General features: G+C 38.5%; 1 protein-coding gene across 14 annotated transcripts in view; it reads left to right on the forward strand.

Annotated features, from left to right (window-relative positions):
• Positions 1 to 3,785: 3,785 nt before the first annotated feature.
• The window catches only part of ILF3 (interleukin enhancer binding factor 3), a 44,283-nt gene continuing 27,502 nt past the window's right edge, over positions 3,786 to 20,566 (forward strand). For 6 of the 14 annotated variants that reach the window (XR_015747904.1, XR_015747905.1, XM_026679641.2 and 3 more), the window contains exons 1-4: positions 3,786 to 3,907; positions 5,192 to 5,271; positions 5,348 to 5,574; positions 20,015 to 20,195. Coding sequence is in view for 12 of the 14 variants with exons in the window: in XM_026679641.2 (XP_026535426.1) it covers positions 5,269 to 5,271; positions 5,348 to 5,574; positions 20,015 to 20,195 (411 nt within the window). In the remaining 2 variants the exon portion in view is untranslated. Of the gene's footprint in view, positions 3,973 to 4,086; positions 4,140 to 5,191; positions 5,272 to 5,347; positions 5,575 to 20,014; positions 20,196 to 20,566 lie in introns of those variants that run through there. The other 8 variants (XM_087957120.1, XM_087957124.1, XM_087957126.1 and 5 more) reach the window with 4 other exon arrangements.

A 20,566-nucleotide genomic window follows, 5' to 3' on the forward strand; every position in this document is an offset into this window, starting at 1 on the left:
TCAGAGAGAAATAGATGATAATTATAAACTGGATAAATATAGAGAAAAATAATAATAATAATGAAATTGAATAAGAGTAAAGAGAAATACCTTGAAATTTGATAAGAGATATTTGTATGTTCATATGGAAATGGTTTAAAATAGAATTATGTTGTATTAAATAATGTTTTATTTGACTTGTAAAATTTATAATGGAAAAAGGTTTGTGTACTTAATGGTTAATGATGGTTTGTTTGTCTTTAAAATTAATAAAATTTGTTTTAAAAAAAATATTGTATAAGATGTTTTACAGGTGGCATCTTCCCCCAACGAGAATAGCAAGAATGTTTAAGAATAAATCTGAAAAATGTTGGAAATGTCATCAGATACCTGGCTCATTTTACCATATGTGGTGGACATGCGCAGAGGTGAAAAAATATTGGACTACAATCCACACATGGTTGGAAAAAATGACAAAAAGTCATATTGATTTTAAACCAGAAATATTTTTACTGGGTATTGTACCAGAGATATATAGTAGAGAACTGATATATTTGATTGTGAATGTACTAACAGCAGCTAGAATTGTATTTGCAAAGAATTGGAAAAATGAGAAAATATCAACACAGGAGGAAGTTATCAAGAAAATAGTGGAATGTGCTGAAATGAGTAAATTGACATTTGAAATTAGAGAACAAGAAGAAAAACATTATTATAAGATATGGGATTTATTTTATCAATGGTTAGAAAAAAGTGTGGAAATGATTTATTTTATAGATTACAATATAAAAGTAATAGAATTTAAGAGAAAATGATATAAGAATGTATTTTTTATTAGATGAAGTGGCAATGGAAGTTACATTACATATTGGTTTAAAATGTTGAATATCCTATATGAAGTGGTGGAACAAATAGTTATTGTTAAATGAAAGAACCATAATGATAATACATGTATATATATACACACACATATATACATATACATATACATACACACACACACACATATATATATATATACACACACATACATATACATACATACATGCATACATACATACATATATATATATGGATCTTTGGTTATTCGGGTTTTCTCCCGCGTAAGATTGGAAGTATCTAGGCAACGTTTCGATGAAGTCTCATTCATCATCTTCAGGCTTGTGTCTTCGGCTCTTTGCTTCTCAGAGTGATGTGAGCTTGCAGCTGCTTCTTCCTTTTAACTGCTAGTGGGGGTGTGACTTGATTGGGTGGGGGCTTGGCTGTGTTCTGATTGGGTGGGGGTGTGTTCTCATTGGTTGGGGGTTTGGCTGTGTTCTGATTGGTTGGGGGGTTGGCCGTGTTCTGATTGGCTGGAGGTGTGTTCTGTTCAGGTGGGGGCTTGGTTGTGCTCAGGTTAGTCTTAGTTGCTGGGGGATTTGAGCTGGTGGGCTGTGATCCTGCTGTTTGGCTTCGAGTTCGTGGTCGTGCCGCATCTTCATGGTGGGTGTCAGCTCGCTTCATGTATGGCTCGGAGGGGTTTGAAATGGGTAGTGATGCAGCTGCAGTGCGGCTTCTGGTCCGTGGTCGTGTCTCATCTTCTGTGTGGGTGTGAGTCTGCTTTCTACATGGAAGTGTGGTGGTGGCATCTTGTGTGGCCCTCGTGGGTGTGGGTCTGGTGTCATTCTTCATGTTAGGTACTCGTCTGTTCATGAGGGTGGGTTTCCAAATGGCTGGTAGGTGGGAGGTGTCATCTCGTTTATTCATGCTGTGTGGGTGTTTTTCTATCTCTATGGCTTCTCTGATTATTCTGTTGTTGAAGTGTTCGGTTTTGGTGATAGTTCTGGTATTTTTAAAGTCAATCTCATGTCCTGCCAATTCCATGGGGAAGGGGGCATGCCCCCTCAGGCAATTCCCTCACTGAAGAAGTAGCAAAAAAGAGATCTCCAAACCCCAGGCCCTGGTTGTGACTCACAAATGATGGTGCCCAGTTGCCTAGTAAGGCAGAATACTGTATGTTGCACTGGTGATCTCATTAATAGGAGTCTCGGGGCTCATTGTGCACAGTTTCAAAAATATTAATAGCCTAGATTGCACATTGGCTAACCTCAATTTGGATTCACAAACCTTAGATGCACTAAACTAAGAGTTAAGGCAGGTTCAGGAAGCAACCCTTGGAAATGGGCTGCCAGTAGTTATTTATTAAGGCATAACCATGGCTGTGAAGAGTTTTGGGGCTTGTGCTTGCTTCAGACCTGACTGGAAGCTCACAGAAAGTGACATCAAACATCTGAAACTGATCCCCACTTGGGAGCCACTGAAAGGATACTTTTCTGTTCTCTATCAATGCCTTTCCCTTTGCATTAACAGTTTGATCAATTCTTAATCTTTTGCCAGTAAAAGTGTGTATGTCACCCACTCTTATTATGGCAAAAAGGGGGGATTTGTGGGAAGTCCCCCCAAAGAATGACATATTTGGGGGGAATATGAAAAAGGCAGGATAGAGTATTTCCCCTAAAGGAGAAATGGGGGGAACTTTAAAGGGAGGCAGCCCGAGTTTCACTGCCCCAAGGAGAAACTGAGGGGGGCAACATTTAGAAATGCAGATTTTGTAATCCATTCAAAAATACTGGGTCAAGACCAGGGGTGAAATTCAATTTTTTCCCCCTACTGGCTCTGTGGGCATGGCTGTGGCCGTGGCTTGGTATACTTAGTATAATAGTAATAGCAACCAGGGGCGATTTTTTTTTATGGATTCAAATCATCCCTACCTCTTCTCCCAAGGTGGGCCGAAGTGGTTGAATTTTACCCCTGGTCAAGACAGATAAGCAACAAACAAGAGTGACAAAATTAGTTCAAACACCTAGGATTTGCATTTCTCCTTTTGCCTATAGAGCCAGCCATGACCCCTACATGGCCCCATCAGAAAGGAGAAGGTATAAAAATTCACCCACTCTAAACTCCATTTTGTCAGCTGCACCAGAACCACAAACCCTGGCAGTTTTGTTCATCAATAAATGGACCCTCTTTCCACTCAGATTCTAGTCTCCATTTAATTTCCAGCACCTTTCTCCCAGCTTGAACCAGATGGATTTTCCTTCCAATAGTAGGAAGTGTAGGTCAGCAAATCCAGGTCAATTTCCAGAGGAATGGCTTCTGTGAGAACTTTATGCTGGACTATGCAGCCCTCAGCCTATGCAGCATATTTTACCTTTTTAAAGTTTGTTAGTTCTTACACTCTATAGTGTACTCTAAATTTTGTTTTGATTACTGAAACATTTTTAATACACAGCTGCCCCCAAGATGAATTAGAAGCGTCAATGGTACAGAATGCGGCTGCATGTTAATTGATAGCATATAAATGGGAGCTCTATGTTCATTGCCTTTCGTTTCCAAGCAAATTTCAGGTTAATGTTTCAACTCTGAAGGCTCTTTTATGAGGGAGACAGAACAGTATTCCCTTCAAATAGAATGTAATTTCCCAGTTAGCGCGCACAAGCTCGCGACGAACGTGTCACATCTGGTGTTTTTACTCTTTGTGACCGTTTATCTTTGCATCAAAGCAAATCCAAGAAAAGAAGACCACCCAGCATTCAGCACGGAATGCTTGAAATCAGCACAGTTCCACAGCAGCACACCCACGCTTCAAAACGGGAAATAAAATGGAGGCAGAAAAGAGGGCGGAGAAAAAAGGAGAGATGCGCTCTGTAGCGCGCGCGAGGTTTAGTTCACGCCTCCTCTCTCCGCTCTGATAGGAGGAGAAGGCTATCGCCGCATCACGTGGACGACTGATCTCACTTTCTCCTTCGTGCCACCGTTCCCCCCACGCTGCAGTTAGAACCGAACGAAGTCGTCGGTGTCGCCGCTTCTGCTGTTGCCGAACGGCTGATCGACGAAACGCTTTGCGTGGAGATACTACCGGTCACCCTCGACGGGCCCTGCCCGGTCGGTAAGTAGACGACCGCCTAGCGTAGAAAGGCAGCGCTAAATCCGAGGATTTCCTCAGGGGAACAGGTTGGTTGGTCCGACCGGGCGTGAAACGCGGTCAACGGTGTAGCGGATGGATGGATTGATCTACGGGTCGCGGAAAACGGCCTCCCTCTCTGGCTTGGCGCTCGCGCGCGCGCTCCATTGTGTGGAGGAAACAAAATGGCGGCGAATGGGCCAGGAGACAAGGGGTGGTGAGCGAGCGGGAGAGGATAGTAATGGCGCGTGAGCGACTTAACGGGAAGCGGGAAATATTTGGAACTGGGCGCGCTTATTTGCTTTACCAGAACTTGAATCGGTGTTGGAGTGGAATTTCACAATGACGCTTTTGCTTTTCCTGGTTACCGCAGCCTCCCCCCCCGGACATCTTTCTCCGGGGTGCTGCTTTTGCCCTCGAGTTTCTCTTGAAGGAAAAGAGTGGTTTAGACTTGGTTTAGGTATCTGGAAAGAGTGGGACTCTTTTCAGATACCCAATGACTTAATCGGCCCTCCAATTTCGTATGGTTGCTCTTCTGAGGTTTGTTGCTTCTCGCCATCCCCGCAAACCTTTCTGTGGAGAGTACGCGGTATTTTCTCGGGTCCATATCCCGTAAAGATCCCGTGTGTGTGTGTGTGTGTGTGTGCCCTTTGCCACCCTCCTTGTGGGAAGCCACCTTTAAAGACTTAAGGCTCCAAGCGCGTGGTGAAAAATTGGGGCAGGAACTAGGCCCTGACGGATGTATAGCGGCTGGCAGGAATAATCTTTTCAGATCGGAAGATTTTGCCAGTAACCCCAGCTCCCGCGTGGAGCAACGACAGGGCTGGAATTTCCTCTTTCATAATGTTTGCTCATAATTATCAATGGAATGATCAGGCAGATTGTTTCGGGCTTATTAAAATATAGTGTGCGATTTGGTATTTTCTCAGCTTTTCTCTTTTGTATTAACCTTGACCAGATTTTTCAGTTTACAATTAGTATACTCCAGAGTATCAAAAGTTGAGACTTAATGGAGGATATAGTGATTATGTTTGATCTTCATACATTCAGTGTGTTTTGTTGAAGTAAGTATATATTGAATTGTATAATAGAAATTCAACTATTGTTTGGGAATGCAATCCTTATTAGTAAACTCCATATGTTAGAAACCACTCTATTTTTAGGTTGATGTGCATGATGTGCAGTCATATCTTTAAGGAATATAAATGTTTGATTCTCTACCAAATCTTGTTCAATGAAGATGGTGTTTTTTTAAAAAATTAATTTCAGAGTACCTGAACACAGTGCTAGTACAGCATAGAAGAAACATTTTATTTGGAGAAAATTCATCAAGAATCTGAAGCAAAATGGTAAGAATTTGCCATTCATAAATGAAATGAAATGCCATGTATTTTTGTTTTACTTATTTTATGTTTTAAATTTCAGCGACCAATGCGCATTTTTGTAAATGATGACCGCCATGTCATGGCAAAGCATTCTGCGGTTTATCCAACTCAAGAAGAGCTGACAGCAGTTCAAAACATGGTTTCTCACACTGAACGTGCTCTCAAAGCTGTTTCTGACTGGATTAATGAGCAGGAGAAAGGTAATAATGAGCAGCCAGAACCTGACACCATGGAGACTGTAGCTGAAGAAGAAAACAAAGAAGGAAGGTATGTAACTTTATTCATAACTTGCTATTAGAGAGGTTGACAAGTTTCTGAAAACTTGTGCTTGAGATACCTTGAAATAATTTCATTAATAATTTTATTGAACATTACAATTAAAATGATAAGAACTAGAGACTAAAAAGTGCAGAAAAGAAAAATATAAAGAAAAGAAATATTAAAAAGTTGACTTTCTTCATAACGCGTATAAACAATTTTAATGGCTGATCAACTTCATTTAAAATACAACAAATGATTTTTTTTCCATATTTCATCTCATGTCTAGAAATAAATCATTAAGGCCTTGTCATTCCATTCTAGTTTAGCTAATCTTTAATCACCTCAAATGATGTCCTAGAACTTGATTTCTTATTTTTTCTTTGTCCTTTCTCAAAAAATTCTTCCAAACCTTAAAAAGTCTCATATAAAATTACTGAGGTCTTTTTTTGCTTTGTTAAGACATCAGCTAGTTTCATATGAATATACCATGTATCCTTCCACATTCCCATAGCCCATCATTTTTAGATCCACTTTCAAATCACTCCTATTTGGTAAGTTTTGTTCCATATCTTCATTATTGGCAGACACTCTTAAAATTAAAATCCCTTGTTCATAAATATCCTTCAATACATCCAATATTAATTTTGTTCCATTTTGTGCTTATCTCCTTTAATATATTCAGTACCATTGCTAGCCTAAATGCAGGACCTTATATTTCTCATCACTTAACTGCATCTTACAGAATAGGGCTCGATGCTCAAATCTGTCAAGATATTTCTAAATCTAGAATCTGTTCAAAGTGTTAGCAATTCCCCCAGCTTGGTGTCATCTGCAAATTAGATATGTTTCCCAACCCCTTGGCTGCAGATCGGTACCAATCCATGGTCTGTCAGGAACAGGGCCACACAAGTGACAGGCAAATGAAACTTCATCTGCACATGCGCAGGTTGCATGGAAAACCATCCCCGCCCCGGTCCATGGAAAAATTGTCTTTCATGAAACCGGACCCTTATGCCAAAAAAGTTGGGGACCGCTGGTCTAGATGATTTATGAAGCTGTTGAAGATTACTGGGCCTAAGAAAGAATCTTCAGGTATGCTTCCCTCCGTGTGGATGTCGCTTCATTAAGAACTAGATGCTGGGTGTGGTTGGTCAGCCAATTCTAAATCCATCTGGTGCTGGTACTGTCTATCCCAATTTTTCTAATTTAGCAAGAAGTAAATTGTGGTCTATTTTGTCAAAAGTCTTACTGAAGTCCAAGTACCGTATTTTTTGGAGTATAAGATGCTCTGAAGTATAAGACGCACCTAGCTTTTGGGGACGAAAACAAGAAAAAATTTTTTTGCCTTTGCCTCTCAGCTTCAGCACAGCCTGATTAGCACAAGCAGCTGATTGGCAGTTGGATCAGTGATCAGCTATTTCAGGCTACAGGGATTTCCATCGCTTCTGTGCAGCCTCTGTGCCTTCATTTTCGGCCTGTTCTGGGTGGCGAGCATCAGAATGTTATTCCAAAAACGTTATTCCTCATAGAATTGGGTTTCCTTGCATTTCTTGGTCTATCACACAGGTTTCTTCGAGGTTTTAACAAGACTATTTTGAGGAATCTAATAATATTTTCCAGGTCTAAAATCTAATAAATATTTCCCTGTTGGTTTATTATTTGTATTTTTTTACTTTTTAAAACTTCAGGTTTCTTTTGTATATCCAGTAAAGCATCTTTTTCTGAATTGTTCTTTCGGCCTGTCATTTTATAGTTCCGCTTTTGGTACTTTACCAGATAGTCATTCCTTCATAAACATCCTTTGGACATAGTTGGTACATAGAAGTAGACATAATTATTGATAGTGTTAATATTGTATTACTAACCTTTGGCTCCATTCTTAAAATATCTTCCTTAATTTTTAAAATATTACATAATATTTTTGCCATTTTATAAGTCAAAATATTAATTCACCACACTTGTATTCTTCCTGCTTTAAAATCTTTAGTATCTTGCAGTAACCAGATAATAAATCTGTTTCCCAAGAAAAGCTTAACTTTTATAGTTAATTCCAAAATGTTAGTGTAAAAGTCAATATTCCAAATTCATCTGGACTCTTTATTGGATTAAAATCTTATTTAACTTTTAGGTGTTTATTTTAAATTTTTAAGCTTGTAATTTTTTTAAATTCAGAGTTATTTGCACTCCACCAACGAAGACTTTTCCAACATACTTCTTTATTCGATTTTTATAGCTTTATTGTCCTGAAGGGCTTTAATAGCTTTAAGATGGTGAGTAAGCAATTAAAAAGTGATTGGAAAGTGGGATTTGGAAACTTAGTGAGTGTCCTTTAAAATGCTCTGCAGTTTAGTTTAGTTTACTTTATTATTGCACCTCGTACAATGAAATCAAACACCAACTTCAGTGCACAGCATGACTATGACCATGAAAATAAACACAAACACACATCCTTCACCCTCCACACATTGAACCAAAATCCCCGACACCGCACCAATACTGCACTATACAGCAGAATTCAAAAGAGCTATTGCCCTGGGATAGAAGCTTGTTTTTCAGCCTATTTGTCCTTGTTTTTATTATTCTGTACCGTCTGCCAGATGGTAATAGTTAAAAAAAAAAGGGTTCCCAGGATGAGATGGATCTTTGGGAATGTTTTGAACTTTCTTAAGGCAACGGGAGTTATAAAGCTCTTCCAAAGAGGGGAGAGGGCAACCAATGATCCTCTGGGCAATGATGTTAACCCTCTGGAGTGCTTTCCTATCTGCCACTGTGCAATTGGCAAACCATACAGAGGTGCAGCAAGTTAAAATGCTCTCTATGGTGCAGCGGTAGAAGGTCACCAGCAGTTTTCCATTCAGTAGTTGTTTTCTGAGAAGTCTCAGGTAGTATAATCTCTGCTGGGCTCTTTTGACCGGTGTTGCAATGTGAGCACCCCAGGTCAGGTCCTCTTTTATGGTAACACCCAGAAACTTAAAACTGGCCACTTGCTCCACCCGGTCTCCATTGATAAGCAAGGGCTGGATGTCTGATCTGTTCCTTCTAGAATCCACTATTAGCTCCTTGGTCTTATTGGTGTTGAGGACCAAGTTATTTTCTCCACACCACGAAAGCAACCGGTCTACCTCATCTCGGTAGGCAGACTCATCCCCCCTCGGAGATGAGTCCCACCACTGTTGTATCATCTGCAAATTTAGCAATAGTATTACTAGCGTGAGTGGGGGTGCAGTCATGCACATAAAGAGTATAGAGTAAAGGACTCAACATGCAACCCTGTGGTGTACCAGTGTTAAGAATAAGGGCTGAAGAGGTATGATTACCTAATCTGACCCTCTGGCCAGACAGGAAATCCATAATCCAAAGGCAGATTGAATTAGAAAGTCCAAGGTCTAGAAGTTTAGACACTATGTGGAAGAATTGTGTTAAACGCAGAACTAAAATCCACAAAAAGCATCCTCATAGTTTCCCCCCGCCCCCCCGCTGTTCTAGATGATCTAGATCTAGGGTTGTGAGCTAGATGGTTGATTGCATCATGTCCTAGCATTCAAATGTGCAAAACCTGTCTTGCGGTCTCATGACTAGCCATCCAGAGCACACATGGGCAATCTTCTTTTTTCCTTATGTAGAGACGGTCCTTGGTCATTGCCATCGTCTTTGGTTCCACTTTCATAGAGCCCTTTTTAGTTTGCTGTACCTCCCCCAGAAATCCAGAATTGGCTGCACAATCACAGGGATACTTCAGCTCCTCTCACCTGCCTGTCTCTTCACTTCTGCCCTTTTGGGCTGTGCTTGGCCTGCTGCCCTGCCAACTCCAGTTGAGTTTTACCATCTTTTGCTGCTGATCAGGTGCATCTGGCCTGGCTCATTTGTACTGCTGACTGATCTTTCCTGAGTCCATGTGTAGTCTTGTTCAAATTGTACGTGGCTTTTTCATAAGGTTCTAAAGCTTTGTCAGAAAGCAACATGTGTAAGGAACTGCCTCAGTTAGTCCCTCAGGAAAGCAAGATTCTTAATCCATTAAGTTGAATCAAAAGAATTTTTACTGAGAAGTGATTTCCATAAGGTGAAATTTGAAAAGCTTGTGCAAAGCAAACGGCTTTCTTTCAGTTCCCCAAGCCCACCCCCACCCCCCCAGTCCACCAGCAGCTGATGCTGAAAGGTTGTTTTGAGAATCTCTAAGGTGCTAGGTTCAACCTCAGGGCAATATGGCCTTGGAGTCAGGCTGAAACCAGCTGGGAGAGAGTCTGCCGTGTCTCCAAAGATTCCTTCCTTACTAATTCACAAGCAGTTACAGCAAAAGCAAAAAAGCAAGCTAATAATCCCCGTAAGCCTCCCCCCCCCCATTTCCAGCAGAATGGCAGGCCATGATGGTTGGCCAGCAGCTGCCTTGTTGAGTCACACTGGGTCATGTCTTCAGCAATGGAATGGAGATAGCATAGGTCAGCTGGGAGCAGCATAGCCAATAGAGCCCAGATCTGGAAGATGCAGGAGAGTGCAGGGTGGCTAAAAGGTTATAGATCAGGGGTGGGCAAACTTTTTGGCTCGGGGGCCGCATTGACTTTTAAAATTTGACAGACGGGCCGGGTCAGCACAAGATTTTTTTGGGAATGGCCCCCCTCCCCCCTCTTCTCCTCCTTCCCTCCCCTCGGAGGCCCCCTGAGTCAGGAGTTGCTACCGCCGGCGCGGCTCCGCGGCTCCAGTCCCGCGTTGCCTCGGGAAGGGAAAAGCAAAAAGGAAGAGCCGCGGCGGTGCTTTGCAACGGGAGCAGCGGCACCGGAGGCTCAGGCTCAGCGGCTCCTGGTTTTGCCTTTTCCTTCCCAAGGCAACGCGGGACTGGAGCTGCGCGGAGCTGCGCCAGCGGTAGCAACTCCTGACAGCCCCAGCCGGACACCTGAGCGGAGCCCGGGCGGAACTGCCTGTTGCTGCTGCCGGAGCACCGCCGGGTCGCCTCCTCAAGCAGCCTGCCCGCCCGCCGGGCTTCCCCTCCGCCGCGCGGCTCGGGGCCAGGCGCGGCGCCCGCGAGTTAAAAGGAAGCCGAAAGTTGCTGGGAAGTTGCTCGGGTGCTGGGAGCAGGCTTTTAAAGTGCCGCCTGAGCAAAGTTTAAGCAGCCCACCCACCCACCGGGCGGAACCCTTCCCGCTCCTCGGCGGGAAGACGCTCCAGCCTGCAAACTTTGCCTTTGCAAAGTTTAAGCCTGGAAGCCCCGGAAAAAAGGGGGGGATCGTCGGGGACTCACCTTCAGAGAGGACACACTCGAAGGTGATTTCGAACTCCCAGCCGAGGCCTTTGCAAAGTTCTTTTCTTTCCTACCCCAAGAGCGCTCCGCACTGTTTTGCAGCTTTGGGGGCCACGCAGCACAGGCCCAGCGATTTTTTTTCAGGGGCGGGCCGGATTGGACAGACCAACGGGCCGGATGTGGCCCACGGGCCGTAGTTTGCCCACCCCTGTTATAGATGAATAAATGATGGGAGTTAAAAGGGAGACAGTCCCTTATCTTACTGGACTTGGGAGGGATGAAGCCAGGAATGACTTGTATGTATGGGTCCTTGCCTAATGGCTGGACATCATTGATAAATGACATTTATTTATTTATATCCTTTCATTGTATAATTAACTCAAGGTGATGAACATACTTAATATTCCTCCAACAACAGCAATCCTGTGAGATAGATGACTGACTCAAAGTCACTCAGCTGGCTTACATGACAGATGAGATTAGAACTCACTGTCTTCTGGTTTCTAGCCTGATGGCTTAACCACATATAGGCCATACATCAATGGGAAGTGCCAGAATTGCTGTTGGTAAGTGATGCAGTCATACGATGTGACACTTTACAGTTGCATTACATCGCAACAAAAATTCTGGTCCTAATTACTGTTAACTACCTATATATGGCTTTTCTCTCAGCTTTTTATTTAATCTATAGATGTGACAAAATGCTTGGCATGCATTTTGCAATGGAAGTGAATCATTGAAGTACATCGAGTACATCCAGTATCGCAAAAGCATTTCCCTTTAATCTCGCCCAACACGTCTTTTATTTTATTTTATTTTATTTTATTTTATTTTATTTAAATATTTAATAAAGTTTATTTAAGTTTCATATATTTAAAACATTTAAAAAGAAACATAAAATATATGTACATATATACATTTTGCAGCAGGTATTGAGCATTGGTTACACTTTTCTTTTTTTCTTTTACCCCATAACATTGACGTGATCTACCTTGTTACAATACCTTCCTTGTTCTTTTAATGTTTTAATTTCACAGAATACTTTATGATTAAACGCACGTCCTTCATAGTTTCATAACTTATTCAGTTGTCAAATTTTGCTTTTTCTTTAACCATTCATACCAACATTTCCAAACTATAGTATTCACTATCTTTGTTGTTTTATAGTAATTTGGTTAGGCTATCCATCTCTGCACTTTCGTGAATTTTTTTAATGACCATCTCCTCTGAAAGGACAATAGACAGGTTCCAATTTTGTGCATAGCTTATTCTGGCTGCCGTTATAATGTGCAAGATTAAATATTGATATTTTTTTCTATTTTTGAATCTATCATACCCAGCAAAAAGGTTTCAGGTTCAAGTTTTACATCTTGTTTAGTTATATTTAGAATCCAATTTTTAATATTTTTCCAAAACTTCTGGGCATATGGACATGTCCACCACATATGAAAGTATGTTCCCTGGATGCAGTTACACTTCCAACAATTTGGGAGGAGATTCTGAAACATCTTAGCCAGTCTCGTGAGTGGCAAGTGCCAATGATACACCATTTTATACAGATTCTCTTTGTACGAGGCTGACATTTGTAATTTATTTCCCAAATATGTTCCCACTTGTCTAATTCAGTACTATAGTATAGCCCACATTTTTTGCCCAAATTATCATACACTCCTTGACTATTTCTTCTTTTAATTTCTAATCCAAAAGATATTTATATATTTTACTAATCAATTTCCTTTCCTCTCCATGCCAAATCTTATCTAATTCTTTGTAGGTCATATTAAAACAAAATTGTTCTTTTATCATTTTTGTAATGTGTTTGTATCTGCGCATAGAGCCACCATGAATAAGGCCACCTCTTTTCCTTGAATTCGTATTTGATTCCTACCCTTTAACTCTCTGGTTTCATGTAATAGATCTTTATATCTTACAATATTATCAAAATCTAAAATGTTTGGATGTGTAACTGCCTCCATTGTAGATAACCAAAGTGGGACTTTACAGTAATGTATTTTTTTAATCTTTTCCCAAATAGTTAATAACACACTCCTTATATAATGCCTTTGAAAGTACAAGTGGTGTTTACTCTTTCCATCCCACATAAATGCGTGCCATCCAAATTGGAGATCAAAACCTTCTAATGTTAAGATCCTTTTATTTATCAAATTAACCCAGACTTTGAGCCAGGTTGTTATCGCAGCATAGTAATATGTTACGAAATCTGGAAGACCAAAGCCTTTCTTTCTATCGTCCTGTAATAATTTATATTTTATTCTGGGTTTTTTCCCCTGCCATATAAATTTGGATATATGTTTATTTAGTTCTTCAAAAAAGCTTTTTTCCAATTTCACTGGCACCGTCAGAAATAAGAACAACAATTTTGGCAAAATATTCATTTTTTTACTATTGCAATACGACCTATAATAGAGATATTTGTAATTTGGCCCAATTATCTAAGTCTTTAAATATTTGAATTGTTAATTTATCGTAATTATCTTTTTTTAATTGATGAGCACCTAGCTGTCAGCCATATCCCCAAATATTTTACTTTATTTACCACCTGTATCCCTAATCTCTTTGTTCTTCCTTTTGTTCATTTGTACAATTTTTTATTATCACTTTTTGTTTTTTCTTTATTAATTTTCAACCCTGCCACCTTTTCATATTATTCTATTTCTTTCATCAGAATGGATGTCGTTTCCAGGGATCTTCCACTATAAATGCCATATCGTCAGCAAATGCTTGAAGTTTGTACTCCTCTATTTTAACTTTTAATCCCCTGATCTCTTGATTTTGTCGGATTTGTACCAGTAGCGTCTCCTATTAATATATAAAGTAGGGGAGCCAAGAGGCATCCTTGTCTTACACCCTTATTTATCCTTATATTATCTGTATTTTCACCATTAATATTTTTGCAATTTGGGTATTGTATATTGTTTTAATGAATCCTAAAAAAATTTCGCCAAATTTCATGCCTGTCAATTGTTTAATAAGAAAATTCCAATTCAAGTTGTCAAAAGCCCGAGCGTCTAAAAACACCAGTGCCATTGTTTTAATTGTGTGTACTTCATAGAATTCTAAAACATCCATAATTATTCTTGTATTTGTCTTCATTTGTCTATATGATAGAAACCCATTCTGGTGAGTATGAATAATCCTGCTTAATATTTTCTTTAATCTTTCTGCCAATATTGTGGCCAAAATCTTGTAATCTACGTTTAAAAGTATGTAATTTTGAATTTTTTGTGGGTCTGATTGCTCTTTGTGAATAAGGGTTATATACCCTTAAGTCCATGACTTTGGTATATTAGCACTATCCAAGGCTTCATTATATAAGTCTGTCATTAACTCCTCCAATAACTCTTGAAACTCCTTATAGAATTCAGACGGAATTCCATCCGGGCCCTGGGTTTTATTTGGTTTTTGGGCTCCAATTTCCTTTCTAATTTCTTCTATCAATATTTTATTATTTAAAATACATTTCTCTTCATCTGTAATTTCCTTCAGATATTGATTAATAAGTTCTTCTGGCACTTCTTGATTGTATAGATTTGTAAAAAAGTCCTTAGCAATATCTTTTCCTTAGTCTGAGTACATACTTTCCCTTCTTGGTCTTGGAGAGCTACAATCATTCTTTTTCCTTGTTCTTTTTTTATTTTATGGGGTAACCATCTCCCTGGCTTATTTGTGTTTTCAAAATAATTTTGTTTTACTAATTTAACTTTTTGGGCCAGATCTTCCTGCATACTTAAATTTATCTTATGTTTTACCAAATCTATTTCTTTATTAATATTTTGATTATTCGGATCAATTTGTCTACTTGTTTCTAGATCTTTAAGTTTCTCTCTCCACACATTTTGTTGTTGCCTTTTTTCTTTATTTTTTTTTAAATACTATAGCCAATAGTTAAACCTCTCACGTAAGCTTTTGTTGTATCCCAGAGGTTTTGAAGGGACGTATGTTCTCTCTCATTTATTTCAAAAAATATTTTCAATTCATTTTTCACCATTTCAATATATTTGTTATCTTTTAGTATACTATTATTAAATGTCCATCTTCCAATCATTCTGTTTCCTTTCCACTTAATTTGAATAGGGTTATGATCAGCCCATACAATTGTCAAGAACTCTATATTTTCAATGTTTTCCATTAAGCCTGGGTCCATCCATATCTGATCTATTCTGGACCAAGAGTGATGGGGATTGGAAAAGAAAGTATATTGCTTTTTAGTTGGATACAGTTCTCTCCACACATCCTTCAAATATAATTTCCTCACCATGTTATTAAAAGAAGATGGGAATAGTCTCCTTTTATTTTATTTATTTATTTTGGAACTTTTATAGTCTTTGTCCTTGTCTGAAACAGCATTTAAATCTACAATACATACACTTGTATATTCAGTTTCTACTATCTTGTGATGGAGTTTATTATAGAATTCTTTTTGATTTACATTCGGGGCATATACTGTAACTAACAAAATATTTTTTTGGTTTAATATTATTTCTATAAATAACATTCTCCCTTCATCATCCTTGTATACTTGTTTGTGTTGCAGCCAATCTTTCATATATACTACGATACCCCTTTTCCTTTGATTTGAAAGAGGTCTGCCTGTTTATCTTGTATACTTTATACTTCTTGTATACAAATTATGTCTGCATTTTGTTTTTTTAAGTTTTTCTAATGACTGTTTTCTTTTTAATGTTGAGTTTAAACCATTGATATTAACTGAAAATAGGGTGATTTCTCTGTTCGTGTTACTGTCAGGTCCCAGATATTGTTCGCAAAATTGATGCGCTTTCTGTATTGTGTCGATTTTATATTTTTTGTCCTGCCATGCTGCTAAGAGCCCGGGGTGAGCCATCTGAATGATATACCATTCTTAATTAACTGAGATGACAAAAACTGGTAGCCCTTTCTTTGCTCCCTACCTCTCCTAGGTATTTGCTTCAACGATACCACTTCATGATCTTTATATATACAGAGGCTTGTCTTTCGTCTTGCTGTATAGCATGTCTCGTATCGTCTTTCTCGCGAATCGGATGTGGACTTCTCGGGGTAGTCTGTGTCTTTGGGCGTAGTGTGTATATACTCTGTAAACCTCATCGATGTCATTCTCAATTTCCTGTTTGTCTTTCTGTAGGGCTGTTGCTATCAAGTTCGCCATTATTTCACGTAGATCTTCCTTTTTATTTTCAACAACATTCTGGAATCTCAAATAAAATGATGCTTTTTCTAATTCTATATGCACCATGGAATCCTGAAGTTCACGATATAAGACTTTCCAATTTTGTTCCAATTTCTCTAATCTCTTTTCTACCACCTCAATTCTTGCCTCTACTATGTTTAATTTTTGTTCATTTTTTGTCATTGTCTCCTGCATCTTTCCGATTTTACTATCCAAATTTTGTATCTTGTTCTTCACTCCTATTTCCGTTCTCATGTCTAATTCCATGTCTTTGTGATTCCTCGCTATCAGTTCATGGGTTTTTACCATCATTTCCTGCATCATAGCAAGTGTTGACTGTACTGCTGCAAACTTTGGGCAGAGCTTGTCTTTTCCGCCAGTAACATTGCGTCAGTCGGTCTCTGTCCCAGAGATGAAGATGTCACTGTTGTAGGTTTCTTCCCTGATTTTACATTTGTAGTTATTGTTGCCATTTTAACTATTTGTAGGAGCTCTCTCCAATCTACCATCAACTATCCTTAGTAGAGTTATATTGTGTTCTCATTTGAATACAGTATATGTATTAATACATATATTGTTAATTAAGAGTTTTCTATTATGGATAGTCCCAGACAAATCTTATTTCTTATTTCTATTTCTTAAATACTCAAATATTCTAAGGTTTATAAAGTTAAATATTAACCCAATATAGGTATAGTTAAATACAATTAAATAGATACAAGTGTGCTTAACCAGAAAACACCAGACCTATATAATTAATTAATTCATTAATTAATTAAATAATGTAAATAGTTAAAGCACCCAGCTCATTAATATATTTGAATTCCTATATATATGAATTTATCTATTTCCTTAAGATTATATATTTAATCGAAGTAAGTCTAATTTCATTTTTTCCTAGATTTCTTATGTAATATTTTTAAACAAAAATTGATTAATATAATTTATCAGTAGAACAATAAGATAAGAATAATAGTATTATATAATTATTCTTTGGCCATCTAATTCATATGCTTATAGAATCACTTTCCAACAATTATTCAATTAATCCAAAAAATTCAATCAGTATTAAGCAATATTCTATATACAAATTTCTAATGTATTTACCTCTATACAACAACTCTTAATTCAAAATGTCCCCATTCCAAGTTGCACAGTCACTTTCTATGTTTCGTTTCTTCTTTCTATTTGTGTATTTTCTTTTTACTCTTTTGTTCTTTTACTCCCACACAGTCACAGTTCCACTTATAAACCTTAAATAGATCTTCCTTGTTTTGTTGTCAGAGTTGTCTATTAATATTTACCAAATTATAGTTTATTTTCCCCAGTCCGTCCTTCCGATTTTTCAATGCGTCAAAAGTTCTTTTCCAAGTTTTACACTCTTAACTGTCCTTTCGTTTTCCTATACCACTTAACCACTTTCACTTCTTTTTCTTTCTTTCCCCACTTCTCAAATACACGGACAATAAGGTTCTATAGTTCACTCCGCCACTCGCAAAGCAAATGTTGTTATCTCACCCTTCGTCTCCTCAAGTTTCACAGTTCCATTTGTCAGCATAAATCTCTGCCGTTGTTTTGGTCAGTGCTCCTGTCAATAGTTCCGCCGCTTTACCACACTACTCAAATCGGAGCTTTACGATATTCACCAATATTCTGAAAATCTTCTTTAAATACACCTTTCCAGTGCTCAGCCTGCTGAGCTCTTTTTGCTTTTTTTAATCGGCTGGGCTGCTGCGTCTCTGGTTATGATAGTCATGATCTCCCTCTTCTGCCGTTGGTTTTCGTGGGGGTTCTTCCAGTCTCCAGGATTGCGGCACCTCCCCAAGACCTCCGTGTCTTCCCCTTTCTTTGCCTACCCCTCCGGGGTCGGACACGCTCCAAAAAGCCACCAACTAGCGAAAATTGGAATCTTTCAGAGCGGCAATCCACTCCTCAGCTCCGCACCGACACAGCACCCAACCGGAAGCCCTCGCCCAACATGTCTTTTAAAACAAATATAGGCAAAGAGAATTTTGAACTTTCACAAGTGGAACTTTCACAAGCTAATCTGTTTCTAGGACTGACCACTATCTCTTTTGCTTTAATGATATCCAGAAATCACACTAATAACTTGAGTGAGAAATAGTGGCGTATTTTCTGACTTTCAAAATAACAAAACAGAGATGGTACCAGGATGGGGGGCATTCAGTAGCCTGCATATGCACTTCCCTCTCCCTATTTGAGAGAACCCATATTTAATAGCATATTTTTTATTATTTTTAATTAGGTGGATGTATTAATTCTCACTATATTTTGCTTAATAGACTAGTTTGGTCCTTAACATTTCAAGAAAAAAAAAAAAAGCATTTTAGGAACTGTCCCATCCCTTGGCAACTGCAATCTTTAGGGGACTGAAAAATAAAATACTGAAACCCAAAGATACATCCCACCACTGCAGAAATGTTTGCCCCAATTCAGATAGATGAATAAGATTTCCCACCTTTGATCCCTGACATCACACAACAACAGTGGCATTGGCTCTTAGCTGTACAAAACAACATGAGAAAGTAGTGCGGCTCTTGATGACAAAAGAATAAACATCCCTGTCAACAGTGGCTTAGTAAATATTGAAACTATGGACAGACCACCAACTTTCTGGAAAACTAAAATAAATGTATTTATACACACAAAACTACATTTTACTTATTGGGCAGGAAATCCTCTGTTATTCCAGAGAGATCTAATGTTGTATATAATTATATTGTATATAATAATCTAATATGACCAAAAGCCTGCTGGTGCAAGTTCTGGCGAGGCAGAAGGTGGGTATTCATAGTTTTTGTCATGTTCTTCTCTTCAAGATCACATAAAGTGATAATACCACTTTATACCACAGTTGAGACCCTGGAAAGCGCAGAGAAGAGCAACAAAGATGATAAAAGGTCTGGAGGCTAACTGTCTTCCAGTATTTGAGGGCTGTCACGAAGAGGGGATTGACTTATTCTAGGGCACCAAAGGGCAGGACAAGAAGTAATGGATTGAATCTTGTCAAAGAGAGATCCAACTTAGAAGTAAGGATAAATTTTCTGATAGCAATTAAACTATCTTGCCTCCTGGATTGTAGGTGCTCAATCACTGGAGGTTTTTGGGAATAGATTGGACGACCATTTGTCCGAGATTATAAAGGTTTCTGCCTTGAGTAGGAGGTTGGACTAGAAAGACCTCCAAAGTCCCTTCCAGCTCTGATTCATGATGGGTTGCAATATTATGAATGAAAATTATGTACCTCTGATGCTGACATTAAAATTCCCCTAGGTATATCTAGATATTGCTGAGAAACTCTGCTAACATACTTAGTGATCAAAGGAAAATTGCTTCCAATCTCCTCTTCAGAATTAGAGAGAGAAAAAGAACTAAACAAATTCAACAGGGTATGTAAACATGGTATCCTGTTTAGATGTTTCTCTAACTTTGGAGAAGGATTACTTGAAATCATGGATCTCTATTGCAATATATACTAATTTTTTTTTAAATGGACATTTCTTTATTCAAGCAGCACTGAACAAATACAACCTGTGCTAGAGATGAAGCTATAGTCAAGGGTGCCTGATCATAGCTTCCAGCCATTTGGGAAAATACTTTGAAATTTTAAACTGTTGGTCTAGTAAAGTAGATGGTTTATTGGTATAATTTAATAAATAAATATTGATAGAAATATTACATGATTATTCTACTTGAACATTATTGAACAATACAATATTAGCATTGCATAAAACCAATTTTGTTTCTTTTCCATATAGAAAGATTCATGTGCAGGATAATTAGTAGGAAAAATAATTGGTTGATAATATATTGAGTAATGGTCTGATTCTAAATGAATGAGCTTGCAAGAACCAACACACAGTTTAATATTGCAGGTTTGCAGCTTAATCAACTTAGTATCTTTCCTGTTCATTGAAAATTTGGCTGAACAAATATATAAAGGAAGAGTTGGTCTATTTTGGCTATATATATATATAAAAATACATATATATATATATTTATAGTGATCAGAAGACTACAGAGCACTTGACTAGGACACTTCGTGGAGTGATGCGTGTTGGTCTTGTAGCAAAAGGCCTCTTGCTGAAGGGAGACTTGGATCTTGAGCTGGTTCTGTTATGTAAAGAGAAACCCACTATTGGTCTTTTGGAAAAAGTAGCCGACAATCTCAGCACACAGCTTGCTGTGAGTATAAAAATAGGCTAATGTGTACTATCCTAATATTTTTAATATGTATATAACAAACAGTTGGTTCTGTGGATTGAACTAACTTTGAAGTTTGGTATTCCTAGCAGTGTTCAAATGTTCATAAATTAGAACCTCTTCAAGCTGTTGTGATACCTCATACATCCATTTAGAATACTCCTAGTAGTGTAATGTTTTCATGATTAAAACTTTCTAGGCATTGAATCATTCACCACCTACTTTTTAAATACAGGTAGTCCTCAACTTATGACCACAATTGAGCCCAAAATTTCTGTTACTAAGTGAAACATTTGTTACATGAAATTTGTCCCATTTTACGACCTTTCTTGCCAGTTGTTAAATGAATCACT

Source organism: Notechis scutatus, chromosome 2, assembly GCF_049901735.1.
Source record: "Notechis scutatus isolate UNSWTSFEM ecotype Mainland chromosome 2, rNotScu1.2, whole genome shotgun sequence".
Lineage (NCBI taxonomy): Eukaryota > Metazoa > Chordata > Lepidosauria > Squamata > Elapidae > Notechis > Notechis scutatus.